A 23299-nucleotide genomic window follows, 5' to 3' on the forward strand; every position below is an offset into this window, starting at 1 on the left:
CTGGTAGTTCTCGATCCACATACTGCTGGAGTCTATCTTGTAGGATTTTAAGCATAACTTTACTAGCATGTGAAATGAGTACAACGGTGCGATAGTTTGAACATTCTTTGGCACTGCCTTTCTTTGGAATTGGAATGTAAACTGATCTTTTCCAATCCTGTGGCCACTGTTGAGTTTTCCAAATTTGCTGGCAAATTGAGTGTAGCACTTTTACTGCATTGTCTTTTAAGATTTTGAATAGCTCAGCTGGAATACTGTCACCTCCACTAGCTTTGTTGTTGCTCAGTTTTTCTAAGACCCACTTCACTTCACATTCTAGGATGTCTGGCTCGAGGTCAGTGATCACCTCATTGTGGTTATCAGGGACGTTAAGCTCATTCTTGTATAGTTCTTCTGTGTAATTTTGCCACCTCTTCTTAATCTCTTCTGCCTCTGTTAGGTCCCTGCCATTTTGGTCCTTTATCATGCCCTTTTTTGTATGAAACGTTCCCTTCATCTCTCCAATTTTCTTGAAGAGATCTCTGGTCCTCCCTATTCTATTGTTTTGTTCTGTTTCTTTGCACTGTTCATATAAGAAGGCATTCTTATCTCTTCTAGCTATTCTCTGGAATTCTGCATTCAATTGGGCGTATCTTTCTTTTTCTCCCTTGCCTTTCGCTTCCCTCCTTTCCTCAGCTATTTGCAAAGCTTCCTCAGACTGCCATTTTGCTTTCTTGCATTTCTTTTTCTTTGGGATGGTTTTGGTTGCTACCTGTTGTACAATGTTGCGAACCTCTGTCCATAGTTCTTCAGGCACTCTGTCTATCAGATCTAATTCCTTAAATCTATTTGTCACCTCTACTGTATATTCAACAGGGATATGATTTAATTCATACCTGAGTGGCCTAGTGCTTTTCCCTACTTTCTTCAGTTTAAGCCTAAACTTTGCAACGAGAAGCTCATGGTCTGAGCCACAGTCAGCTCCTGGTCTTGTTTTTACTGACTGTATAGAGCTTCTCCATCTTTGGCTGCAGAGCACATAGTCAATCTGATTTCTGTGTTGACCGTCTGGTGATGTCCATGTGTAGAGCCATCTCTTGGGTTGTTGGAAAAGAGTGTTTTCTATGACCATCGTATTCTCTTGACAAAATTCTATCAGCCTGTGCCCTGCTTCATTTTGTACTCCAAGGCCAAACTTGCCTGTTATTCCGGTTATCTTTTGGCTTCCTACTTTAGCATTCCAATCCCCCATGATGATAAGGACATCATTTTTTGGTGTTAGTTCTATAAGGTGCTGTAGGGCTTCATAGAAGCAGTCATTTTCATCCTCTTCAGCACCAGTGGTTGGGGCATAGACTTGGACAACTGTGATATTGAATGGTTTGCCTTGGATTCGAACTGAGATCATTCTGTCATTTTGGGGATTGTATCCCAGTATTGCTTTTCCTACTCTTTTATTGACTATGAAGGCTACTCCATTTCTTCTGAGGGATTCTTGCCCGCAGTAGTATACCTGATGGTCATCTGAATTAAATTTACCCATTCCTGTCCATTTTAGTTCGTTGATACCTAAGACGTAGATGTTCAGTCTTGTCATCTCTTGTTTGACCACGTCCAGCTTTCCTTGATTCATGGATCTTACATTCCAGGTTCCTATGGAGAAAAAATCTTTACAGCATTGGACTTTCCTTTCACCACCAGATACATCCACAGCTGAGCATCCTTTTGGCTTTGGCCCAGTTGCTTCATTCTTTCTGGCGCTACTAGTACTAGCCCTCTGCTCTTCCCCAGTAGCATAATGGACGCCTTCCGACCTGAGGGGCTCATCTTCCAGCATCATATCGTTTTGCCTTTTGGTAATGTCCATAGGGTTTTCATGGCAAAGATACTGGAGTGGTTTGCCATTTCCTTCTCCAGTGGATCACGTTTTGTCAGAATTCTCTGCTATGACCTGTCCGTCTTGGATGGCCCTGCACGGTTGTCCAAAGTTACAACTGACTAAAAAAAGGGGGATTTATGACTCAGATTTGAAGTTCCGATGGTCGAGCTTCCTCTGCAGCCACACACGACCAAACTTCAGGCACTCCACAACACAGATGCATTTTTGGCCATTTGCAGCATCCCACAGTCACCGTTTTATGACGGCTTTGCCAAAACGCAGCACTTATTTCCAGTTTTCAGCAAAACCCGCACCTTAGCAAACCATTGGTTACCCTAACGACCACAGGGTTTGCCTAACAACCACCACAAAAAAGGGGTCAATCACATGACCAACCTGTTTTATAGTCATTCCAACATGCAGCCTCAATGGGGAGGAATGCTGACATTGGTCATAATCCAGGGACTACTTGCATTCTGCATAGACTTTGAGGTCCTTTCTCTATCTACAACTCCAGTTATCTTTTTAACCAATTGTTTTAAAATTATTTTGTGGATAATTTGTTAAAAAAAAAGCAAAGCATAGCTGTACAATGGCATATAATTCTGTGCTGCTGTTTTGCGGATTACGATTTCATAATTCTTTAGATCATGCTAATTTATAACCCTAAAATCATGCTAGTTTTAAGCAATTATTTTTAGAGAATCTCGGAGGTCATCACCATTCTATTAACAGACTTGATGGTGGCATGCAGAACTAATTTATTTCAAATTCTATTATATTAAATTATAGAACCTCATTACAATGACATTGGAAGTAGCATTATAGATAGAAAGGGGTTTTAGCATTTTCTTTGCCACTGAATAAGTTATCATAGCCATACATCATTGATTAGAAGTTAATAAGAAAGGTTTCCAATTCAGAGAATGGGGTTCCAAAGTACTATATCTTTTAATATTTCTTTTCCTAAAATGTTGTCATTGTGAGGAATATGTAAGGGTCAGCCATACTCAAGGGTATCTGCAGGGTGGGTAAAAAAAGTTAAGTTGCTGGACACAGTCAAGGCAATCCAAGATCTGTCTTTTTTTAAAATTTGTGTAACACATGCAGCACATGTTAAAAACAGATGGGCCCTTAACTGTGTAGTCACTGCTGCCATCTCGACTTTGGCGTGCGCGCACACACACACACTCACACACACACACATCATGAACATTCCCACTCGCCCTTTCTAATTTATGGATTAGATGCAGACATGTCAAACTCACATCACATGACATCATGAGACAGGACTGTTTTGCCATTGCTGTATGATGAAACCGGCCCATGGGCCAGCAGTTTGACACCCATGGATTAGAGTATACCAAGGGTAGGTAACCTTGGCTCTTTTATGACTCATGGACTTTACTCCCAGAATTCCTGAGCCAGCACAGCTGACTCAGGAATTTTGGGAGTTGAAGTCCACGAGTCATAAAAGAGCCAAGGTTGCCTATCCCTGGATTATATAATCAGTTGTGATGTTCAAGTCCATATTTATTTATTTATTTATTTATTTATTTATTAGATTTATATACTGCCCTTCTCCCGAGGGACTCAGGGCGGTGTACAGAGCAATTAAAATATGACATACAAAAGTTAAAAATAGATTGAATTAAATTTAGCCCCAAACAAAATAAATTAAATTATGAAATTTAAAACCCCAATCCCTCAGTCCAGGCCGGCAAGCTCGAATAACCAGGTTTTCGGGTCACGGCAAAAAGAGCGAAGGTCGGGAGCCATCCGGAGCTCCACAGGCAGCTGATTCCAGAGGGCAGGCGCGCCCCATTTACACATTTAGTTGATGCTTCAGCTTATGCAGACCAGCCAAAACAATCAAAAGCACTTCTCAAGTAGACTTCTATGAGTCTTTCACTAGGAAAACTCAACAGTTGTCATTCTCCCAAGTTTGACAGTGTGGGCCCTTAGTGTTCTCTGAGCTGGGTGGTTGTTGTGATTCAGCGTTAGCCTGTGATACCGGCAGCTGAGTCTGATGATTCTGAAGAGGTGGAGGAGGAGGGGTTTGGAGAGCCTTTGGTGTCAGAGGGAGGCTCTGATGCACTGCAGGACTCTCAGCCTGGCCCCTCCCGTCATGTTCCTCATCAGACTCAGCCGTGTGAGCACGAGGTATTGGACGTAGATGATTCACAGCTGGATCTATTCAGTGATGCTAGGAGCAGAAGGCAATCCAGCAGAGTAGAACAGAGAAAGGCAATGAGGCAACTCGGTGAGAGGAGGAGAAGGCAATGAGAAGCCACGCCTTGGGACTGCTGATAAAAGGGGAAGGTGTGGGAGGTGCTGGTTGCTGAAGACAACCGTTTGAAGATCTGCTAGAGTCCTGGTCTGTTATTCCTGTTTAACTCTTGTTTGAACTTTTGGTTTAACTCTTGTTTGAACTTTTGATTTTTTTGTAAATAAATTTGGTTGGGTTTTTCCAGCCTGTTGACTATAAAAAGGGGTTGTCCCTGACATTCAAATAGGGCCAGTCGTAGGCTGGAACAGAACAGTGGTTTTCTTGCAAACATTTCATTACCAAGCTAGGTAATGGTGCTTAAGGACTGACTTAAGGACTGACTTCACCCCTCTCAGAATTCCCAGCTCTAGAGCCCTTGAGTGTTCAGTGAAGAGTCTATCATACCTGCATTGCCCAGCTTGCTGAGCCGTGCCATTGTCTCCCTAGAACAATAACCCGGATAATCCCAACTGCGAGGGCATCGAAGGAGTATTGGAATCCTATTTCCAAAGCCTACGTACTGTGCAGCTCTACGGACCCACCAACTTTGCACCTGTCATCAGCCAGGTGGCCTGGTAAGTGGGGAGGAGAAGAGGAAACCACCGGTTGGTCTTCTTGTCTCTCAGAAAGATTGAAAAGTGATTTGGTCTACTGCAAGGGTAGGCAACCTTGGCTCTTTTATGACTCGTGGACTTCAAATCCCAGAATTCCTGAGCCAGCCATGCTGAGGGGAAAGGGAGAGGTTTCCAAGCAAGTCATGCTGGCCCAGGAATTCTGGGAGTTGAAGTCCACAAGTCATAAAAGAGCCAAGGTTGCCTACCCCCGGTCTAGTGGTTAAGACACCAGGCTTGAAAGTGGGAGGCTGCGAGTTCCAAGTCCTGCTTTATCCATAAAGGCCATCTGGGTGACTTTGGGCCAGTCCCTCTCTCTCAGCCCAACCCACCTCACAGGGTCGTTGTTATGGGAGGAAAGAGGAGGAGGAGGAAGGTGTGTCGGATGTGTTTGCCGCCTTGATTTATTTGTAAGAATAATAACAGTTGTTATTATTATTATTGTTACTTATAAATAAGTAGAATAAAAGAGTCAAGCGGGCCATTCTCAGCCAAGGCTTCTGGGAGCCAAAACAGCCCAGTGTGTCTCGGGCAACTGCCATCTGCATTGCTTGACCTATTAATGCAGCGGCCCATGCAGGATGTGTGCAGCGGTAAAGAAGGTGAAGGAAAGAGGAGAGGAGAGTAGCCCAGCAGGAAGAGATTATGCCTTGCCTGCAGAATAAGCCAAAAGAAGAGGTGGAAGGCTTCCAAATGCAGAGAGCTAATGTCAGCTGGTGTGGACGGGTATCAAATCTGATTCTGAATAAAGCTTAAGTCGGCTTCTCGCACTCTTAGCTTACCAACATGGCAGCCGTTGTAATTTTTTTGGACAAGGGAGATGTGGACAGGACTTTCAAGGAGGCTGTGGGAAGCGAGTTGCCGAAATCAGTGCTCTCCATCACTCTCTTCTCTCTCCGTTTCCCAGTTTGGCTGCCCAGGTCACTGATGGCTCCCAGTATTATGTTCTTCTCATCGTCACCGATGGAGTGATTTCCGACATGCTGCAGACTAAAGAAGCAATTGTCAGTGTGAGTCAGCCTGGCAGTAGCTCATCGGGTAGTAAGAAAAGGAACAGCGTCAAGGTTTGGGGCATAAAAGCACATTACCAGCCCCAGTCTGTCTGAGCCACCCACGTGCAGAAAAATAATCTAAGGGACAGGGTGCCGTCATCAGTTGTGTGTTTGTGTGTCAGTGTGGGTAAATCAAGAAAGGTGCCCACAGATGACTTAAGCAGTCCTCGACGTACAAGCATTTGTTTAATGACCGTTCCAAGCACTGGCAAAAGTGACCTATGACCATTTTTCACACTTATGACCGTTGCAGCACCACCATGGTCATGTGATCAAAATGCGGACGCTTTGGCCACTGGCTCATATTTATGACGGTTGCAGCGTCCCGGGGTCGTGTGATCACCTTTTGTGACCTTCCGACAAGCAAAGCCAATGGGGAAGCCCGATTCCCTTAGCGACCGTGTTACTGGCTTAGTGACTCACTTAACAACTGGGGCAAGAAAAGTGGCCAAATGGGGCAAAACCCGGTTAGCAACTGTCTCGCTTAACCACAGAAATTTTGGCTTCAGTTGTGACTGTAAGTCAAAGACTACCAGTAGAGTCTTCCCCTACCTCAGTTACCAGCCACTGTGGCACTTGGCACATGAGAGCGGGGAGCAGAAGCTCCAAAACTTTGGAAGACTGTAGTTTATTTCCTAAATTGCAGTTGAGACAACAACCTTCTTCTCTGCAGGCTTCTTCCTTGCCCATGTCTGTCATCATTGTGGGAGTGGGCCCTGCGGAGTTTGGGGGTAAGTGTTCTATTCATTCAGATCAGACGTGTCACACACAAGGCCCGGCGGGCCGGATCCGGCCTCTGAAGTGGTTTCATGCGGCCCGCGAAGCCATCCTGGAAACAGTGAGGGAACAGCCCCCACTGCCTTGGCCCTGGCCCAGAGACCCTCCTCCTGCCAGAGACCCTCAGATCTGTCCCACTCCTGCCCAGGCCCCCATAGGCACCCTTCAGGCCAACGATGTAGAGCTGGCCACGCCCACCCAGTAGGCCATACACACTCTAGCCACGCCCACCCAGTAGGCCACGCCCACCCAGGCCACACCCACCCGGCCCCCTGAGGGCAACCACAATGCTGATGCGGCCCTCAATGAAATGGAGTTTGACACCCCTGATTCAAAATGAATGTTGAGCGAGGAGGGAATTGAGTCAGAGGAACCCAAAGGGCGGATCGGATGCTTTGAGAAGAGTGCAGGTTGCCAAGACATCAAGGCTGGCATCCTAGTCCTTGGTTGGCTGCACCCATAAGCACAACCTCACAGCAGAACTTTGCTGTCGATTTTGCAAAGCTAGAGCGAAACGCAGAAATAAAAACCTTAAGATTTATTCTCTAGCCAAGTGTCAGTAACAGTTCTCCTGGAAGATGGCAACCAATGTTAAGCTGTTTGTTTGTTTGTTTGTTTGTTTGTTTGTTTGTTATCTTCAGCTATGGAAGAGCTGGATGGGGATGAAGTACGGGTCTCCTCCAGGGGGCGTTATGCTGAGAGAGACATCGTACAGGTAAATCTTCTTTGAGAATCTGGCTGATCAGAATGGGCTAAAGCAGAGGTCCCTAACTTTTTGAGCACCAGGGACTTGTTCCATGGAGAAAGGTTTTTCCACGGACCGGAGGGTGCATGGGATTGTGTGCTGCCTGCATCCCACAGATGCGGCTTTGTGTCAGGACCCACCCCAATCCACGTCTTAGGAAAACAAAAACTCTTGGAGTCAGTGCTAGTCCAAAAGGAATTTTTACTAGGACATGCTTGGTTGTGGAAATACAAGACAGGACCTGGTATTGTTTTACAGATTGAAACTTTATAAAGAGTTCCCAGTTCAACCCCCCCTTCCCTCAACCCCATTTGGTCAGCCCCCCCATCATTTTACTTCCTGTCACCCCTTTCGTGGGAAAAAGGGAACTTCGAATCTTTATGGTTATTGCCTTCTTCCTTTACAGATTCAAATGGAGACACAGGCCAGATGCCTTCTTCCCTAACCCTCCCTTTTGTTCCCCCAGTTCAATAGGTTTCCCTTGGTCTTTGAAATAACCTAAGGCAGGCTGAATCCACATGCGCTCCTCCTTCCTCGGGAGATGGCAGATTCCATGGGGGGGATAATGTTTTAAACATACATTTATGAATGTGATATAAATGGATTCTGACACTTTGTTTGTGCAGACCGCTTGGTGGCATGCCGCGGCTCGCTACCGGTCCACAGACCGGGGGTTGGGGACCCCTGGGCTAAAGGAAGGTTTCTGAGATGAATTGCCCTCTTCCTGACTTGTTTCGCTTAACAGCATCAAACTATGCAAGGAGTGAGGTGCTAGGATTTCTAACTGATTATCACCAAGTGTTTTGCGAGAATTATCCCCTATGTCTTTCCCATGCTCAGCATGCGGCCTTTTGTTAAGAACAGAGGATGTTCGTTCTGATCTGCTTCTGTAGGAGAAAACTTTCCCCCCCCCCAAAAAAAAAAATTGTTTAAACTGGCACGCCATTCCAGTGAAATATGGATGATTTCATAGGGTACCAAAGGCAGTGAAAGCAAAATGAAAGAGGGCAGAGATGCAACTCTTCGAATAAACCCCTCTATAAATTAAAATATATACATGATTAGATGCAACAAGATAACTAATATGGGGGGATATGGGGGGAGGTAATAGGTATAACGACAAAGACAATGATGTCTAAAAAAAAAGAGAAGAACTGAGATGACATGATAGCAGTCTTCCAATATTTGAGGGGCTGTCACAGAGAAGAGGAAGTCGACATATTTTCCAAAGCTCCTGAAGGCAGAACAAGAAGCAACGGATGGAAACTAACCAAAGAGAAAAACCAGCCTAGAAATAAGGAGGAAATTTCCTGACAGTGAAAACAATCAATCAAGGGAATGGCTTTCTTTCAGAAGTTGTGGGTGTTCCATCACTGGTGGTTTTTAAGAAGAGATTGGACAGACATTTGTCTGAAATGGTATAGGGTCTCCTACCTGAGCAGGGGGTTGGACTAGAAGACCTCCAAGGTCCTTTCCAACACTGTTATTCTATATTCTGTAACTTACATGATGAAAAATTGTAGGAATTGGGTATGGCCAGTACAAAAAAAAAAAAAAGAAAGGCGTAGGGGCGACACAATAGCAGAATTCCACTATTTGAGGGGCTGCCATAAAGAAGAGGGAGTCAAATTATTCTCCAAAGCACCAGGCAGGACAAGAAATAATGGATGGAAACTAACCAAAGAGAGAAGCAATCTGGAATTAAGGAAAAAATTGCCTCACGCTGAGGACAATTAACCAGTGGAACAGCTTGCCTTTAGAAATTTTAGGTGCTCCATCACTGGTGGTTTTTAAGAAGAGATTGGACAGACATTTGTCTGAAATGGTATAGGGTCTCCTACCTGAGCAGGGGGTTGGACTAGAAGACCTCCAAGGTCCCTTCCAACACTGTTATTCTATATTCTGTAACTTACCTTTAGTGAGTTACTTTTAATTGGTTTATCTCATAATGTTCTTGCTTCTGACAGACTATGTTCACTCCTCTCCTATTTCTTCCAGTGTTATCAAAATGTCTTAAACTTCTAAGTATGTTATGGCTGAACAGGCAGGGTCTACTGTTTCACAAGTCCAGGAGAAGGTGTTTTTTGGAAGGGGGGGGTGTTTTGCTTATCCTAACCAACACCATATTTTCTCTTGCACTTCCATCAGCACTTCTCTCCATGCTGACATGAAAATGTCTGCCATGATTATCATATGTGCCTGCGGCCTTATACAATACCGTGTGCTGATCAAGGTACCCCTTCATGACCTAGAGCAGGGGTCTTCAAACTTGGCCCTTTTATGACTTGTGGACTTCAACTCCCAGAATTCCTCAGCCAGGGTGCCACAAGTCATAAGTCCACAAGTCATAAAAGGGCCAAGTTTGAAGACTCCTGACCTAGAGGACTGGACATCAATCCTTACTTTATCATCCAGATCAGATTGCCAGCCTGAAAATACGGCACTTATTTTGATATAGTCTTACAATATTAACTTATCCTCGCAGTGCAAAGGATAGTGTGCAAAGTTCCCTGTCCAAGAAAAAAATAGCAGGATTTTTGTTGCTGTTCGTGGCTGGGATTTGGGAACTAAAGAGTTAAGTCTGGAAGATACTTATTTGAGCATCTTAACTTCTTGCAAAACTTATAAATCAACACATGAGCTATGATCGATCTCCGTGTTTGTTTTACTGACCTGAATTGCCAGTGGGCAAAAGAAAACAAAATTCAAATATTGGCAATATGATAGATGGAAAGGACTTATATATTTCTAGGGCAACTGGTGGCATAATGGTTAAAGTGCAGTATTGCAGGCACTTTGCCCACAGTCTATAGTTTGATCCTGACAGGGCTCAAGGTTGACTCAGCTTTCCATTCTTCTGAGGCCGATAAAATGAGGACCCAGATGGGTAAAGGCAATATGCAAATAATGCTTCTACCTTATAAACTGCCCAGAGAGGGCTATAAAGTGCTGTAGAGTGGTATATAAGCCTAAATGCTGTTGCTATTGCTATGTAGTGTGTGTGTAGGGGGGTGGGGGTGGTATTCAGCCCTCATATCTTTGCTCACGTAAACCAAATTGGGAAATACGAAGTTTTCCTTCTTCTGCTGCTATTGATACCCAAGAAGGTTGTACCAGGCCTGGGGATTTAATTCGGTACCCGCTGCCATTTTGTGTCTTTCCTGCTGTTGTAGTTTGTGCCCTTCCGAGACTACGTAGACCATTCCGGCAACCAAGTTTTAAGCATGGCACGCCTGGCGAAAGATGTCCTAGCCGAAATCCCAGAGCAGCTGCTTTCGTATATGAAAACCCGAGACATCAAGCCCCTTTCTGCTACACCACAGTAGCTCTTCCACCGCCTGAAGCCATTCAGATAATTCTGCTCCAGCTGGGACTGGGAAGATGCTTTCCCCCACAAGGCAAGCGAGGCTCTTCCTTCTCTTTCATTCAGAACTGGCTAGATGGGGGGGGGGGGACAGGAAGTTCACTGTGGGGAATCGGACAGGATTGAGTGCCGTGCTTCACACACCAGATGGGACACCAGCGCAAAAGTGTGGCTCCACCCAGGATCTCAAGGCCCCGGCAAGAGCCTGGAAAGACAGGAGTTCAGAAGAAGCAGCAGCAGCATGCTGGGGATCCTGGAGCTGCGTTTCCTTCAAGACCAGTTTGTTTAGTAAAGTGCCATGGACCCCTCTTTCTTTCTGCCTGGTTATTGACAATAAAAGTATCCTTGGTCCCAGGATCACTATGGCTATTTTATTCTACTTTATTTTACTCTCACGTGGCTATTTTATTCTATTTTACTTTGGAAAGAGTGCAGAAAAGAGCAATAGTAATGATTGAGGCTAAAAAAATATGAAGAACGGTTGCAGGGATTGGGTGCGTCTAGTCTTGTGAAAAGAAGAACTAGGGGTGACATGTTAGCAATGTTCCAATGTTTTACCACAAGGCTACCGCAAGGATGAGAGGAGTCAACCTATTCTCCAAAGCACCCGAAGGCAGGACAAGAAACAATGGATGGAAACTAATCAAGGAGAGAAGCAATCTAGAACTAAGGAGAAACTTCTTAACAGTGAGAACAATTAATCAGTAGAACAGCTTGCCTTCAAAAGTTGTGGGTCCTCCATCTCTGGAGGCTTTTAAGAAGAGACATTTATTTGGAAAGGTATAAAGTCTCCTGCTTGAACAGGGGGTTGGACTAGAAGACCTCCAAGGTCCCTTCCAACTCTGTTATTCTGTTCTCTTCTGTTCTATTTTGTCACTGTTGACTACCTGTCACTAATCTAAGCTTACCAGACAAGGGGGGGGGGGAGGATCTGTCTATCCCTCTGTTCAAGAGAGAGGATCTGTCTGTCCAACTCTACTTACATTTAACACAGCTGTAGTTTTCAGACATATTTTATTCATTGTAAATTGCCAGTCTGCTGCAGCCACAGGCATTGTGAACCTGAGAAAATAAGGGATGTGGATACTTCTGACAAGAAGTTACAACCTGGAATTAAAACAAGGGAAAAACTAGCATAAATTTACACTAGTACCAGGCACAGAAATTGTCTTGCATTTTTCCTTACCAGTTCTAACTCAGTTTGACACGTTCCTTTTTTTTTTTTTAGCAGAAGGTGGGGACTTTTTCCATCAATGGGTGCATTTCCTCAGGGATAAGATCCAACGTCAACATCTTAGAAAAAAGGCTATGACCTGAAATAAGTTTGGATAGGATAGAAGGGAGAACGTGGAGGAGAAATTCTTCAGAAGGTCGGAGAGAAATGGAACAGTTGAGATTTTCCAACAGGCACAGTTAGCAGGAATTGGGTGAATGAGGTCCAAGTAATACATTCTTAGGTTAGTAAAAGGCTCAGGAGAGGAACATCAAAGTGCTCATCAAAATCCATAAAAGGAATTATACAGACGTGACATTCTGACCACCTTGTCTCTAGGGATCATAATTCAGTCTAGTGCCCTCATTTGGCTTCTACTTCTACCCTAATATGAAGTGGCCAGCTTAGTATAAGACTGTGATCAGAGTTGTGGACAAGGAATACAGGTAGTCCCCAACCTACGACTGAAATGAAGCCTGCCCATCAACATTATAAATTGTAACGACTGTAAAAGAGGTCACCCAAATAACCGACCTGATTTTTCAACATTTTCTGCAGCAATCATTAACTGAAAACCACAGGTTGTAAAGCAAGCAAGTAGTTAAGCACATTCCACACTTAAGTGAACCAATGGTTCCTTATGGGCCGTTTATAATGTCAGTTTTCGGCAAAACTGTCGTAAAACATCTCATAATTGCAAATGGCCATAAATGCTGAAGCCCAACATATGGCCACGTGACCAGGAGAAAGGGGTTCAGCCATCATAACTTCAGAACTGGTTTGTAAGCATCCCGGGAGAGGTCTATTGAAACATCAATCATCATCTTCTCTGTCGTCCCGGTTCCTCCTACTTGCTCTCTTTTTGTCTCTCCAGAAATTGCTCCAGGATCAGAGGTGGGGAACCATGGCCCTCCCAGCTCAGGAATTCTGGGAGTTGAAGTCCACAAGTCATAAAAGGACCGTGGTTCCTTATTGCTGCTCCAGGCCGGACTCATTGTTCTTGAAGAGCCAAAAATGGCCTGACGTGCACTCACTTCTTAGTCGTGTGTGTGTGTGTGTGTGTGTTGTATGCATATCCCTTCTTTTCCAGCTCAGGTCCAGAACGGCCATTTCAGCTGGCTAAATCCTTGGGGAAACAGTGGTGGTTTGGACGTGCAAGCTGCTTTTCTTTTAACCCAGGTTACGTTTTTTCCCAGTCCTTATGCCACTCCACTAGGGGTAACTATTTAGTACGTGGCCTGCGAGGTTCAACTGCTTGAAACTAGCAGGGCAGATGGGGAGAGAGGATTCCTGCTGTGGGGTGGGTGGCCTACTTTAGTTCTTTTTATGAAAGGAAAGCACAGCCCTGCAACTGAAGCAGCTGTAGGATGTTTGCCTCAGGTCATTCGCTAGAGGCAGGAAGACTAAGCTGGGCTGTTGTGTCAACCTGGACTTAATGCTATTTCGTCATTTTTGTCCAAAGAGCTCCAGTCGATGTAGAGGAAGGACCTCAGTTCCTGGGTTACATTAGAACAGATAAGCAATTGCTGCTTTGGGGGCAGTAAAAAGGGTACACAACGGATGGCCCAACAGGAGATCTGGGGATTAAGTCTCTTATTTGCCTTCTCATTTACTCTGCATCTCTTATCCCTGTTTCTCAAATTCTCCCTGGCATACTTCCCTGGCCTTCCAATCCATCTACTGTGTGATTAATAATCTGCTGTTGTAAGATTTAAGGTGAGAGTAAGTTGGAGGTGGGAGATGGACTTAAAGTTGCAACAGTTAATTCATACTTAGTGAAATGAGAATCAAAACCAGTACAGGTAGTCCTTGAATAACGGTAGTTCACTTAGTGATTGTTCAAAGTTACAACAGCACTGAAAAAGTGACTTATGATTTTTTTTCATACTTAGGATCACTGCAGCGTCCCCATGTTCATGTGATCAAACTTTGGACACTTGGCAACTGACTCATATTTAGGACAGTTCCAGTGTCTGGGCAGGTCATGTGATCCCCTTTTGTGACCTTCTGATAAGCAAAGTCAACGGGGTAGCCAGATCCTTTCAACAACCATGTTACTAATTTAACTACTGCAGTGATTCACTTAACAACTGTGGCAAGGAAGGCTGTAAAATGGGGCAAAATTCACTTAACAAATATCTCACTTAGCAAGAGAAATGTTACCCTCAATTATGGTCGTAAGTCGAGGACTAACTGTATGCATTTTCTATTTTTTTTCCTTTTGGCAGCCTCATATCATTGGCTCATGGTTAGCATGTGATCCACAAGTATACTAAGATCCTTTTCACAAATCCTGCTGCTCAGTATGGTGTTCCTCATGCTACTATTCAGATCTACTGCCTAGCTTGCCAATTTTTAATGTATCGACCATAATGTCATTTATATTTCTTTATATTTGCTCAAATTCCTGAATCATAATTAGTGGAGGAACAGATAATACCTTATATAACCATGGAGAAAGCAGAAAAAAAGTAGAAGCAGGTAATAGTTGGAGAACGAAGTCACCACTAAAGAAAATGAATAAAAATGTTTAAGCAAAGTGTATATTGCAGTGATTGTAAGCTAATGGTGCTTAACAGAGAGTCCCAAGCTAGTTTGTAAGGAAGAAGCCGGTCTTTGCAATAGCAGAGTAAAATCTGTGCCATCTGTGCTGAACGTTCATAGGATAGTCGTATGTATTAACTGTTACCAAAATCAGAAAGCATTATGAGGTTTAATTAACTAAGCAGGGGTCTTCTTCAACTAAGAATAATTCAGGATTCATGCATTCCTTCCTGCAAGATATATTTAACCATCTATCCAAACTTGCAGGAGCTCTCGTATCTCAGATCTCTTTTGTCAAATATGTCCAACTCTGAGATAGAGCAGTGTTTCTTAACTTTGGCAACTTGAAGATGTGTGGACTTCAATTCCCAGAATTCCCCAGCCAGCACAGGACAGCTGGCTGGGGAATTCTGGGAATTGAAGTCCACACATCTTCAAGCTGTTAAGGTTGAGAAACACTGAGATGGAGCATGAGAATTCACAAATCCACAAATTAAATATTTAGTTTACAAAAACATGGCCATACAGATAGTCCTCGACTTAAAAACATTTGTTTAATGGCCGTTCAAAGTTACAACAGCACTGGAAAAAAGAGAGATGACAGTTTTTTACACATACGACCAGTGCAGCATCCCCATGATCATGTGATTAAAATTTGGGCGCTTGGCAACTACCATGTATTTATGATGCAGTGTGTCAGGGTCACATGTCCTCTCCATTCGTAAACTTCCCAGCTGAATGCCGACAAGCAAAGTCAATGGGGGAAGCCAGATTCTCTTAACAACTGCCTGATTTACTTAATACAGTGATTCGCTTAACAACTGAAGCAAAAAAACCTGGGCACATCACTTAATATCTGTCTTGCTTGGCACGAGTTTTTTTGGCTCCATCGTAGTCATATGTGGAGGACTACTTGTGCTGCTTTTTGATATGGTAACCCAGTCGGACATTCTTCCCACTGAGAACCAAGACAATGTCAACATGATACAGCTAGTCCTCAACTTAAGACCACAATTGAGCCCCAAATTTCTGTTGCTAAGTGAGACATTGGTCAAGTGAGTTTTGCCTCCTTGCCACAGTTGTTAAGTGAATCGCTGCACTTGTTAAATGAGTGACATGGTTGTTTAAGAGAACTTGGCTTCCCTGCTGACTTTTCTTGTCAGGTCGCAAAAGGTGATCACGTGACCTCGGGACACTCAAACCATAAATATGAGCCTGTCGCCAAGCGTGTTCGAATGGTCACTAAACAAATTGTTGTACGTCAAGGACTTCATGTACTAACTAGAAGACTGGCTTTCCAGGTCAGAAGGCATCCAAAAAAGGGACAGTGGAAGAGAAGGGAGCAAGTGTGAGTAGCACCGATATTTATGACATGGCGGGATTAAAACTAAATGATGTCTTCTTGCTGATCTATCCAGAGACAAGTGGGAAGTTCAGTGCTGCGAATATATGTATACTGTGCACACTTGAAATGTCAGAACTCAAACTAAGGCAAAGTTGCTACGCGTCAAGACGGTGAGCCAGCAAACTGAAATGGGTCCTTTCACATCTGAAAAACATTAGATCCTCTGTCTACTGAAGACAATGTTATAAATAGAGTAGCAATTGTTAAGAAACAAATGCCAAAAGCAGGGCTTGGGTGAAATCCTAAAAGTGATACCATAATCTCGATTCAGAAGCAACCTGCTCAGTACTATAAAGATCTAATCTACGTTTCAATCTCAAAGGCAGGAGAAATTTGTCTGGCAACTTGTTACACCTTGGCAACACAACAGTTCCCCCGCCCCCAAATTTTTTTCCCCTGCCTTCGTGTCACGTGTTGGTTCCTGGCAATTGCCTGGACAAGTCCCTACAGTTTTATTGGCAAGGTTTTTGGAAATGGTTTGTCCTGCCTCCTGCCATGTTTTATTCCTTGCACTGCTTATGGCAGAGACGTTTCCTTAGTAGCTGTTCCATTAAATCTCAGGTTTGTAATGACTTTTGCTTGAAATTTCTCCAAAGGTGTGGTAATTGAAAGCCATCAGCAAAAAACCAAGGTGCATTTGCCCTGTTCTTGCTTTGGGGAGCCTTCTCTAATTCTGAACTGTAGCTGCAAATGTTGATAGGGATGGCCAAAGTCACAGTGCCATCTTTTGGAAGCTTTGTTTCCAAAACATTTAAAACTGGATTTTAAACCGATTATAGTTACTCCCCTTGTTATGGGACTACAATTGGGTAACGTAATAAATTATATTTACCCCTGACAGATCTTCAATGACATACCATATTCCTGTCAAGGTAATCACTTATGGGTAAACTGATATACCATGCAACAAATGTGACAATTAGTTCAGAATAATAACTAAAAGTTACAAATGTGATGCTCCGTGTGTGGCAGACTCAACTTCATCATTACATCATTATTGTCAGAAGTGGAGCAAATGGGAGCTCGGCCCATCATGCAACATCACTTGGGTCTTGAATGTGGGCCTGTTGTCAACCCAAATTTGTAACCATGTGAGCCACCGTGTTCTAAACGTCATCATGAGAGACCAAAGCTATCTAACAAATAATATGGACTGTTACTATCCATTTCAGAATCATAGAAACAATTTGGAATTTTGTTCATGCCAAATTGTAACACTATCAAAACCACCTATTCCGCCAAACCCAGAATTAGTCTTGCTAAGTCTAACAAAGATAACTATGTATCTATTTGACAAGGTCTGGATCCATAGAAGACTTCATCCTCCAGGCTAAAATATGTTTGCAGTTTATTGTATTACAGCAGGTGTGTCAAACTGCCGCCCAGTGACATTGTGAGTTTGACATCCCTGTATTACAGGAATCCAGTCATTGCCTTCATGTCATATAAACCAACTGCACATTAAGTCATACAATTGTTTTACAAGTTGTTTCCTTACATCCATTCATTTAGCGACCATTTAAAGTTATAATGCTGCTGAAAAAAGTTACTTGTGATCAGTCTTAATACTTCCGAACATCACAGCACTCCTACATTCTCCCAGTAGGTCAGGTTATCTATCATTCATGCTGTTTTTATGTTTTAAATATCCAACATATTTTAAACCAACATTTAATAAAAAATAACACTGGAGAACGTGAGATATCCCAGTTTTCTTTAAACGACAGGATCAATGTGTGACTTTTATTTTTCTTGGCACTTATTCCTCTAATCAATTTATAATTTAAAAAAAGGACAATAGTGTACAAAAATTAAATGATATGCATTAATGACAGATTTCATAAAATAAAATATGCAAATTAAAAACCAGTTAGATAGTTACAATTTCCAGTGTATCATTATAACACCAACCATACTGTTGGATCTACCTTTTTTGTCTTTCAACTTTTTAAAGGCTTTCATAGGACTGCTGTCAACGCAACAATGCCTCAGAGTCACTTGAAAAACTCATACGTTGGAAACTTGACAACTGCTACTCTACATACAACTATCATTGATTGAGAAGGTACCATGTTGCTGCACAAAGAGAATAAACTAAACTAAAAGCCCACTCTATTTGCAATACTTCGGAGCAGTTTTTCTTAACTTTGGCAGCTTGAAGACATATGGACTTCACACAGCCATGCTGACTGGGGAATTCTGCCAACTGAAGTCCGCACATCTTCAAGTTGCCAAGGTTGAGAGGCACTGCTTTGGAGGGACTAATGCAAGGAGGTTTAATCTTGGCAGTAAACATAGGACAATATTTGAAGCACAAGCAAGATAACTTTCCATTCTTTTCCACAATTTCCTGCAAGTCTATAAGCTGTGGCCCAGATTTCATGTGCTTACTCACTGTACCTTATGGATCGTGGGATTCAACAACTGCTTTCAAATAGCTATCTGTTGGGACATTACATTGTAGTGACAATATGGAAGACCACTGTTATTTCAATGAGTTTAGTGACATATTTTGTTTTCACTCTAGCTTGCTAAACCAAGAAGTGGGGGGGGGAGGGAATTTCCATATAGCTTCAAAGCTCCTATCCTCCCTTTCCCTCCCCCCCCCCCAGAAATCTGACTTTCAATTCCCATCCCAGTTAGGTGCCATCCATCAAATTCAGGTCTTGTAGTCTCCTTACCATAGCAGAATCATGAAGCCACGGTGCCAGGTTTTGATAAAAACTGCAGGCTTGTTGTTATTAACGGGGAGTTTATGAATGGAACCTACCTAGTATTAGGTACTGTGAAAATTGGCTGCCATGGGGTACCCCCCTGCTATCATCAAGGAGCTCCTGGCAGCTTGTAAGAGATTTAGCTATTATCTTGCTTAGTATGTATGCTTTTTGTTATGCTTTTAAATTTTATGCTTGAGCTAATAATAAAGCTTAAAATCCCTTTATTTACTGGAGAGTTTATCATCTCTGGATCCAAAAGAACCAGCTGCCTGGACACCTGATCACTTGGCAAAACATCTCTATTAAACTAGAAACCAACAGACTACCCGTCTGCTTCTTGCTTTTCTCCCTTATGACTTTTTGTGAAGTTCACAATATTTTGCAACCTACGATTGACAGGTATTAATTACGGTATGCTTTTAAGTCAGGCCTTAATTAAAATTGGATGTGGTGGATAAAGGTCATCTTGGTTTTCTGCCAGGTAGCATCAGGTTGTTTCAGATAGAAACATCTCTAAACTGTTTGGAGAACAGCAATGCACGTAACTCTATTTTGTTGTCATTCTGCCAAAAAATTACTATTATATTTCACTGCACTCAACAGAGCCAACTTGGATAAATCCACAGAGTTGGTGCAATTCTGTAAACCTCCCAAGTTCTGACTCGGGAAATCTCATATTTCTTTTCTTCTTCTTTTTTCAACAGGTTTTATTAATTTTCTAATTTTACATCCAAATATTTGTGAAGCAATGTGGTGACTGGATAATCAAAAGTCCAATAACAAAAATTTTTTGTAGGTAGGACAAGGTAAATCAACAAAAATTCCCTATCCAATTCCCTTAGTCACAATATCAAAATCAAATTAATACATTTCTGGTTGTAGCAGACTCAGTTTGAACAATTATCTATACATTTTCACGTATACTTTATTCATGTCCTGTTTTTTTAAGTTTTATCTAATTTCAATACAGTGCTCCAAATTAGCCTGTAGTATCTAAAAACCTTAATTTTCGGGTAACCCACATTTCCCTTCTTTCATTTAGATAGTAATGATCACATATCTCATATTTCTGTCCACGAACTAAAGGAGAATAAAATGACGGCCGGACTTTGAAACCGCGGACACGAAATGCTTTGAACACACTCGAGCCATACATCAAAGCAGGCTTTCTCTTTGTTCATTCTCTTAAAAGTCAAATCCCACTTTTATCAGGGCGTTCAAAAATCCAGGGAAGTTAAGATTCCCATCGCACGTTTATATTTTCTTTGTTGTTAGTTGCGAAGTCATGTCCGACCCATCGCGACCCTATGGACAACGTTCCTCCAGGCCTTCCTGTCCTCTACCATCTTCTGGAGTCCATTTAAGCTCACGCCTACTGCTTCAGTGACTCCATCCAGCCACCTCATTCTCTGTCGTCCCATTCTTCTCTTGCCCTCAATCTTTCCCAGCATTAGGCTCTTCTCCAGTGAGTCCTTCCTTCTCATTAGGTGGTCAAAGTATTTGAGTTTTAGCTTCAGGATCTGGCCTTCTAAAGAGCAGTCAGGATTGATCTCCTCTAGGACTGACCGGTTTGGTCTCCTTGCAGTCCAAGGGACTCGCAGGAGTCTTCTCCAGCACCATAGTTCAAAGGTTTCAATTCTTTGGCGCTCAGCCTTTCTTATGGTCCAGCTTTCACTGCCATACATTGCAACTGGGAAGACCATAGCCTTGACTATACGCACTTTTGTTGACAGGGTGATGTCTCTGCTTTTTAGTGTGCTGTCTAGATCAGGGGTCTTCAAACTTGGCAACTTTAAGACTTGTGGACTTCAACTCCCAGAATTCCTCAGCCAGCCAGGATTGGCTGAGGAATTCTGGGAGTTGAAGTCCACAAGTCTTAAAAGTTGCCAAGTTCGAAGACCCCTGGTCTAGATTTTCTACCTGGCTCTTTTTTCTCTGTCGGAGCCCACTTTCCTCTGGGGGGGAAAACGGGCAACCGGCTTCCGATGCCGTCCGTCCCCGCCCCGGCTCCTCGAGGGAGAAGCTCCCCGGCCACGGCACCCAATTACCACCACCCTCCTCCAGGCTTCCCTCCAGCAACTTGGCTGCCGGCACCGGGCAGAGCTCCAGCCCGCGAGGCGGCGGCGGCGGCCACCCGAGCAAGCGCCCCTTGCCGGCTCTCGAGCCAGCGCGCAAAGCCTGACGATCCGCGGCGGCAGATTCGCCTCAGAGCCTCCCGGGCGCTTTTGCTCTTGCGAGCCTTTCCTCGCCCAGGGGGCTGAGGCGGAGGAGCGCCGTGGGGGCTTTTGTCTGAAGCCAGCCCGCCAAATCGAAGCCGTGCTTGGGAAGGCCGCGCGCGCGCGCGTGTATGTGTGTGTGTGGGTGGGAAGGTTGAAGGAGCCGAGCGCTGGGCCCAGCCGCCTCTGTGGCGAAAGTGCGGTTACCAGGACGCCGCTTTTACCCAGCGGCCTCCCCGCGCAGGAGCCGCCGCCGCTGCTGCCGCTTCTCCAGCCGCCGCCGCCGCCTCCTCCTCCAGCGGAGCCTTCACCTCCATTGTCCGGGCCGGGTTTGGGCCCATGGACCCCGCCGCCGCCGCAGGAGTCGCCCTGCAGCCGCAGCGCCTCAGCCGGGCCGGGGCTTGAGACGCGCTCGGTGAGAGAGCCGCGGCGGAGGAGGTGGTGGTGGTGGTGGGAGAGACCGGGAAGGGGTGGCGGGAGGCGGCGTCGGGCGGCAGGAGCGACACGGCCTGGGGCCGAAGGCAGCTTTCCCTTCCAGGAAAGGACAGGCAGACAGGCAGCCACCCACCACCACCCCGGAGGCTGCGTTGCCGGGGCGGGGCGCGTGGAATAAATGAGCCGCGGCTGCCCGTTAAAAGAGGCCGGGGCGGCGTCGGCAGGTGGCCGGGAGGCTGGCACGGGCTTTCCCCCCCCACGGCCTCGCCTTCCCAGCAGCTCCGCTTGGCCGCCGCACGTGCAAAGGGTGCCAAGCGGGAAGGCGGCGGGCCGCTCGGGGCTAAGCCTGACAGGCCCCCCCCCGCGCCCCCATCTGGACCCTCAACCACAGGGGTCTTCAAACTTGGCCCTTTTGTGACTTGTGGACTTCAACTGCCAGAATTCCTCAGCCAGTTGTGCTTTAGAACAGGGGTCTTCAAACTTGGCCCTTTTATGACTTGTGGACTTCAACTCCCAGAATTCCTCAGCCAGGCGTGCTTTAGAACAGGGGTCTTCAAACTTGGCCCTTTTATGACTTGTGGACTTCAACTCCCAGAATTCCTCAGCCAGGCGTGCTTTAGAACAGGGGTCTTCAAACTTGGCCCTTTTATGACTTGTGGACTTCAACTCCCAGAATTCCTCAGCCAGGCGTGCTTTAGAACAGGGGTCTTCAAACTTGGCCCTTTTATGACGTGGACTTCAACTCCCAGATTTCCTCAGCCAGGCGTGCTTTAGAACAGGGGTCTTCAAACTTGGCCCTTTTATGACGTGGACTTCAACTCCCAGATTTCCTCAGCCAGCCACGCTTTAGAACAGGGGTCTTCAAACTTGGCCCTTTTATGACTTGTGGACTTCAACTCCCAGAATTCCTCAGCCAGTCGTGCTTTAGAACAGGGGTCTTCAGAATTGGCCCTTTTATGACTTGTGGACTTCAACTCCCACAATTCCTCAGCCAGGCATGCTTTAGAACAGGGGTCTTCAGACTTGGCCCTTTTATGACTTGTGGACTTCAACTCCCAGAATTCCTCAGCCAGGCACGCTTTAGAACAGGAGTCTTCAGACTTGGCCCTTTTATGACTTGTGGACTTCAACTCCCAGAATTCCTCAGCCAGGCACGCTTTAGAACAGGGGTCTTCAAACTTGGCCCTTTTATGACTTGTGGACTTCAACTCCCAGAATTCCTCAGCCAGTCGTGCTTTAGAACAGGGGTCTTCAAACTTGGCCCTTTTATGACTTGTGGAGTTCAACTCCCAGAATTCCTCAGCCAGTCGTGCTTTAGAACAGGGGTCTTCAAACTTGGCCCTTTTATGACTTGTGGACTTCAACTCCCAGAATTCCTCAGCCAGTCGTGCTTTAGAACAGGGGTCTTCAAACTTGGCCCTTTTATGACTTGTGGACTTCAACTCCCAGAATTCCTCAGCCAGTCGTGCTTTAGAACAGGGGTCTTCAAACTTGGCCCTTTTATGACTTGTGGACTTCAACTCCCAGAATTCCTCAGCCAGTCACGCTTTAGAACAGGGGTCTTCAAACTTGGCCCTTTTATGACTTGTGGACTTCAACTCCCAGAATTCCTCAGCCAGTCGTGCTTTAGAACAGGGGTCTTCAGACTTTGCCCTTTTATGACTTGTGGACTTCAACTCCCAGAATTCCTCAGCCAATCATGCTTTAGAACAGGGGTCTTCAAACTTGGCCCTTTTATGACTTGTGGCCTTCAACTCCCAGAATTCCTCAGCCAGGCACGCTTTAGAACAGGGGTCTTCAAACGTGGCCCTTTTATGACTTGTGGCCTTCAACTCCTAGAATTCCTCAGCCAGGCACGCTTTAGAACAGGGGTCTTCAGACTTGGCTGAGGAATTCTGGGAGTTGAAGTCCACAAGTCATAAAAGGGCCAAGTTTGAAGATCCCTGCTCAACCATATGGGGCGAGCGAGGTTGGCAGGAGCCAGAGAGAGGCAGCCTGCAGAGGGGGGAAACCCTCTGCCCCCCCTCCTTGCCCATATGCAGGGAGGAGGCGGCAGGGGGGGTGGGTAGAGGCAGGTGAGAAGGGGGTAGCTT

The 23299-nt window shown here is 44.9% G+C and overlaps 2 protein-coding genes and 1 long non-coding RNA gene across 9 annotated transcripts in view; 2 read left to right on the plus strand and 1 right to left on the minus strand.

Annotated features, from left to right (window-relative positions):
- The window catches only part of CPNE9 (copine family member 9), a 58571-nt gene extending 47739 nt beyond the window's left edge, over positions 1-10832 (plus strand). The window contains exons 16-20 of the mRNA XM_083356030.1: positions 4575-4702; positions 5646-5748; positions 6464-6521; positions 7209-7282; positions 10486-10832. Of these exons, the coding sequence (XP_083212156.1) occupies positions 4575-4702; positions 5646-5748; positions 6464-6521; positions 7209-7282; positions 10486-10638 (516 nt within the window). The 3' untranslated portion in view covers positions 10639-10832. The remainder of the gene's footprint in view (positions 1-4574; positions 4703-5645; positions 5749-6463; positions 6522-7208; positions 7283-10485) is intronic.
- LOC310636369 overlaps positions 1-23299 on the minus strand; it is a 431277-nt gene that overhangs the window by 118388 nt on the left and 289590 nt on the right. The window lies entirely within an intron of this gene.
- BRPF1 (bromodomain and PHD finger containing 1) overlaps positions 20936-23299 on the plus strand; it is a 36412-nt gene continuing 34048 nt past the window's right edge. For 3 of the 7 annotated variants that reach the window (XM_083355950.1, XM_083355952.1, XM_083355951.1), the window contains exon 1: positions 20946-21186. The gene's annotated coding sequence lies outside the window, so the exon portion shown is untranslated. Of the gene's footprint in view, positions 21187-23299 lie in introns of all 7 variants that reach the window. The other 4 variants (XM_083355946.1, XM_083355947.1, XM_083355949.1 and 1 more) reach the window with 4 other exon arrangements.

Source organism: Vipera ursinii (assembly GCF_947247035.1).
Source record: "Vipera ursinii genome assembly, chromosome: 2".
Taxonomy (NCBI): domain Eukaryota; kingdom Metazoa; phylum Chordata; class Lepidosauria; order Squamata; family Viperidae; genus Vipera; species Vipera ursinii.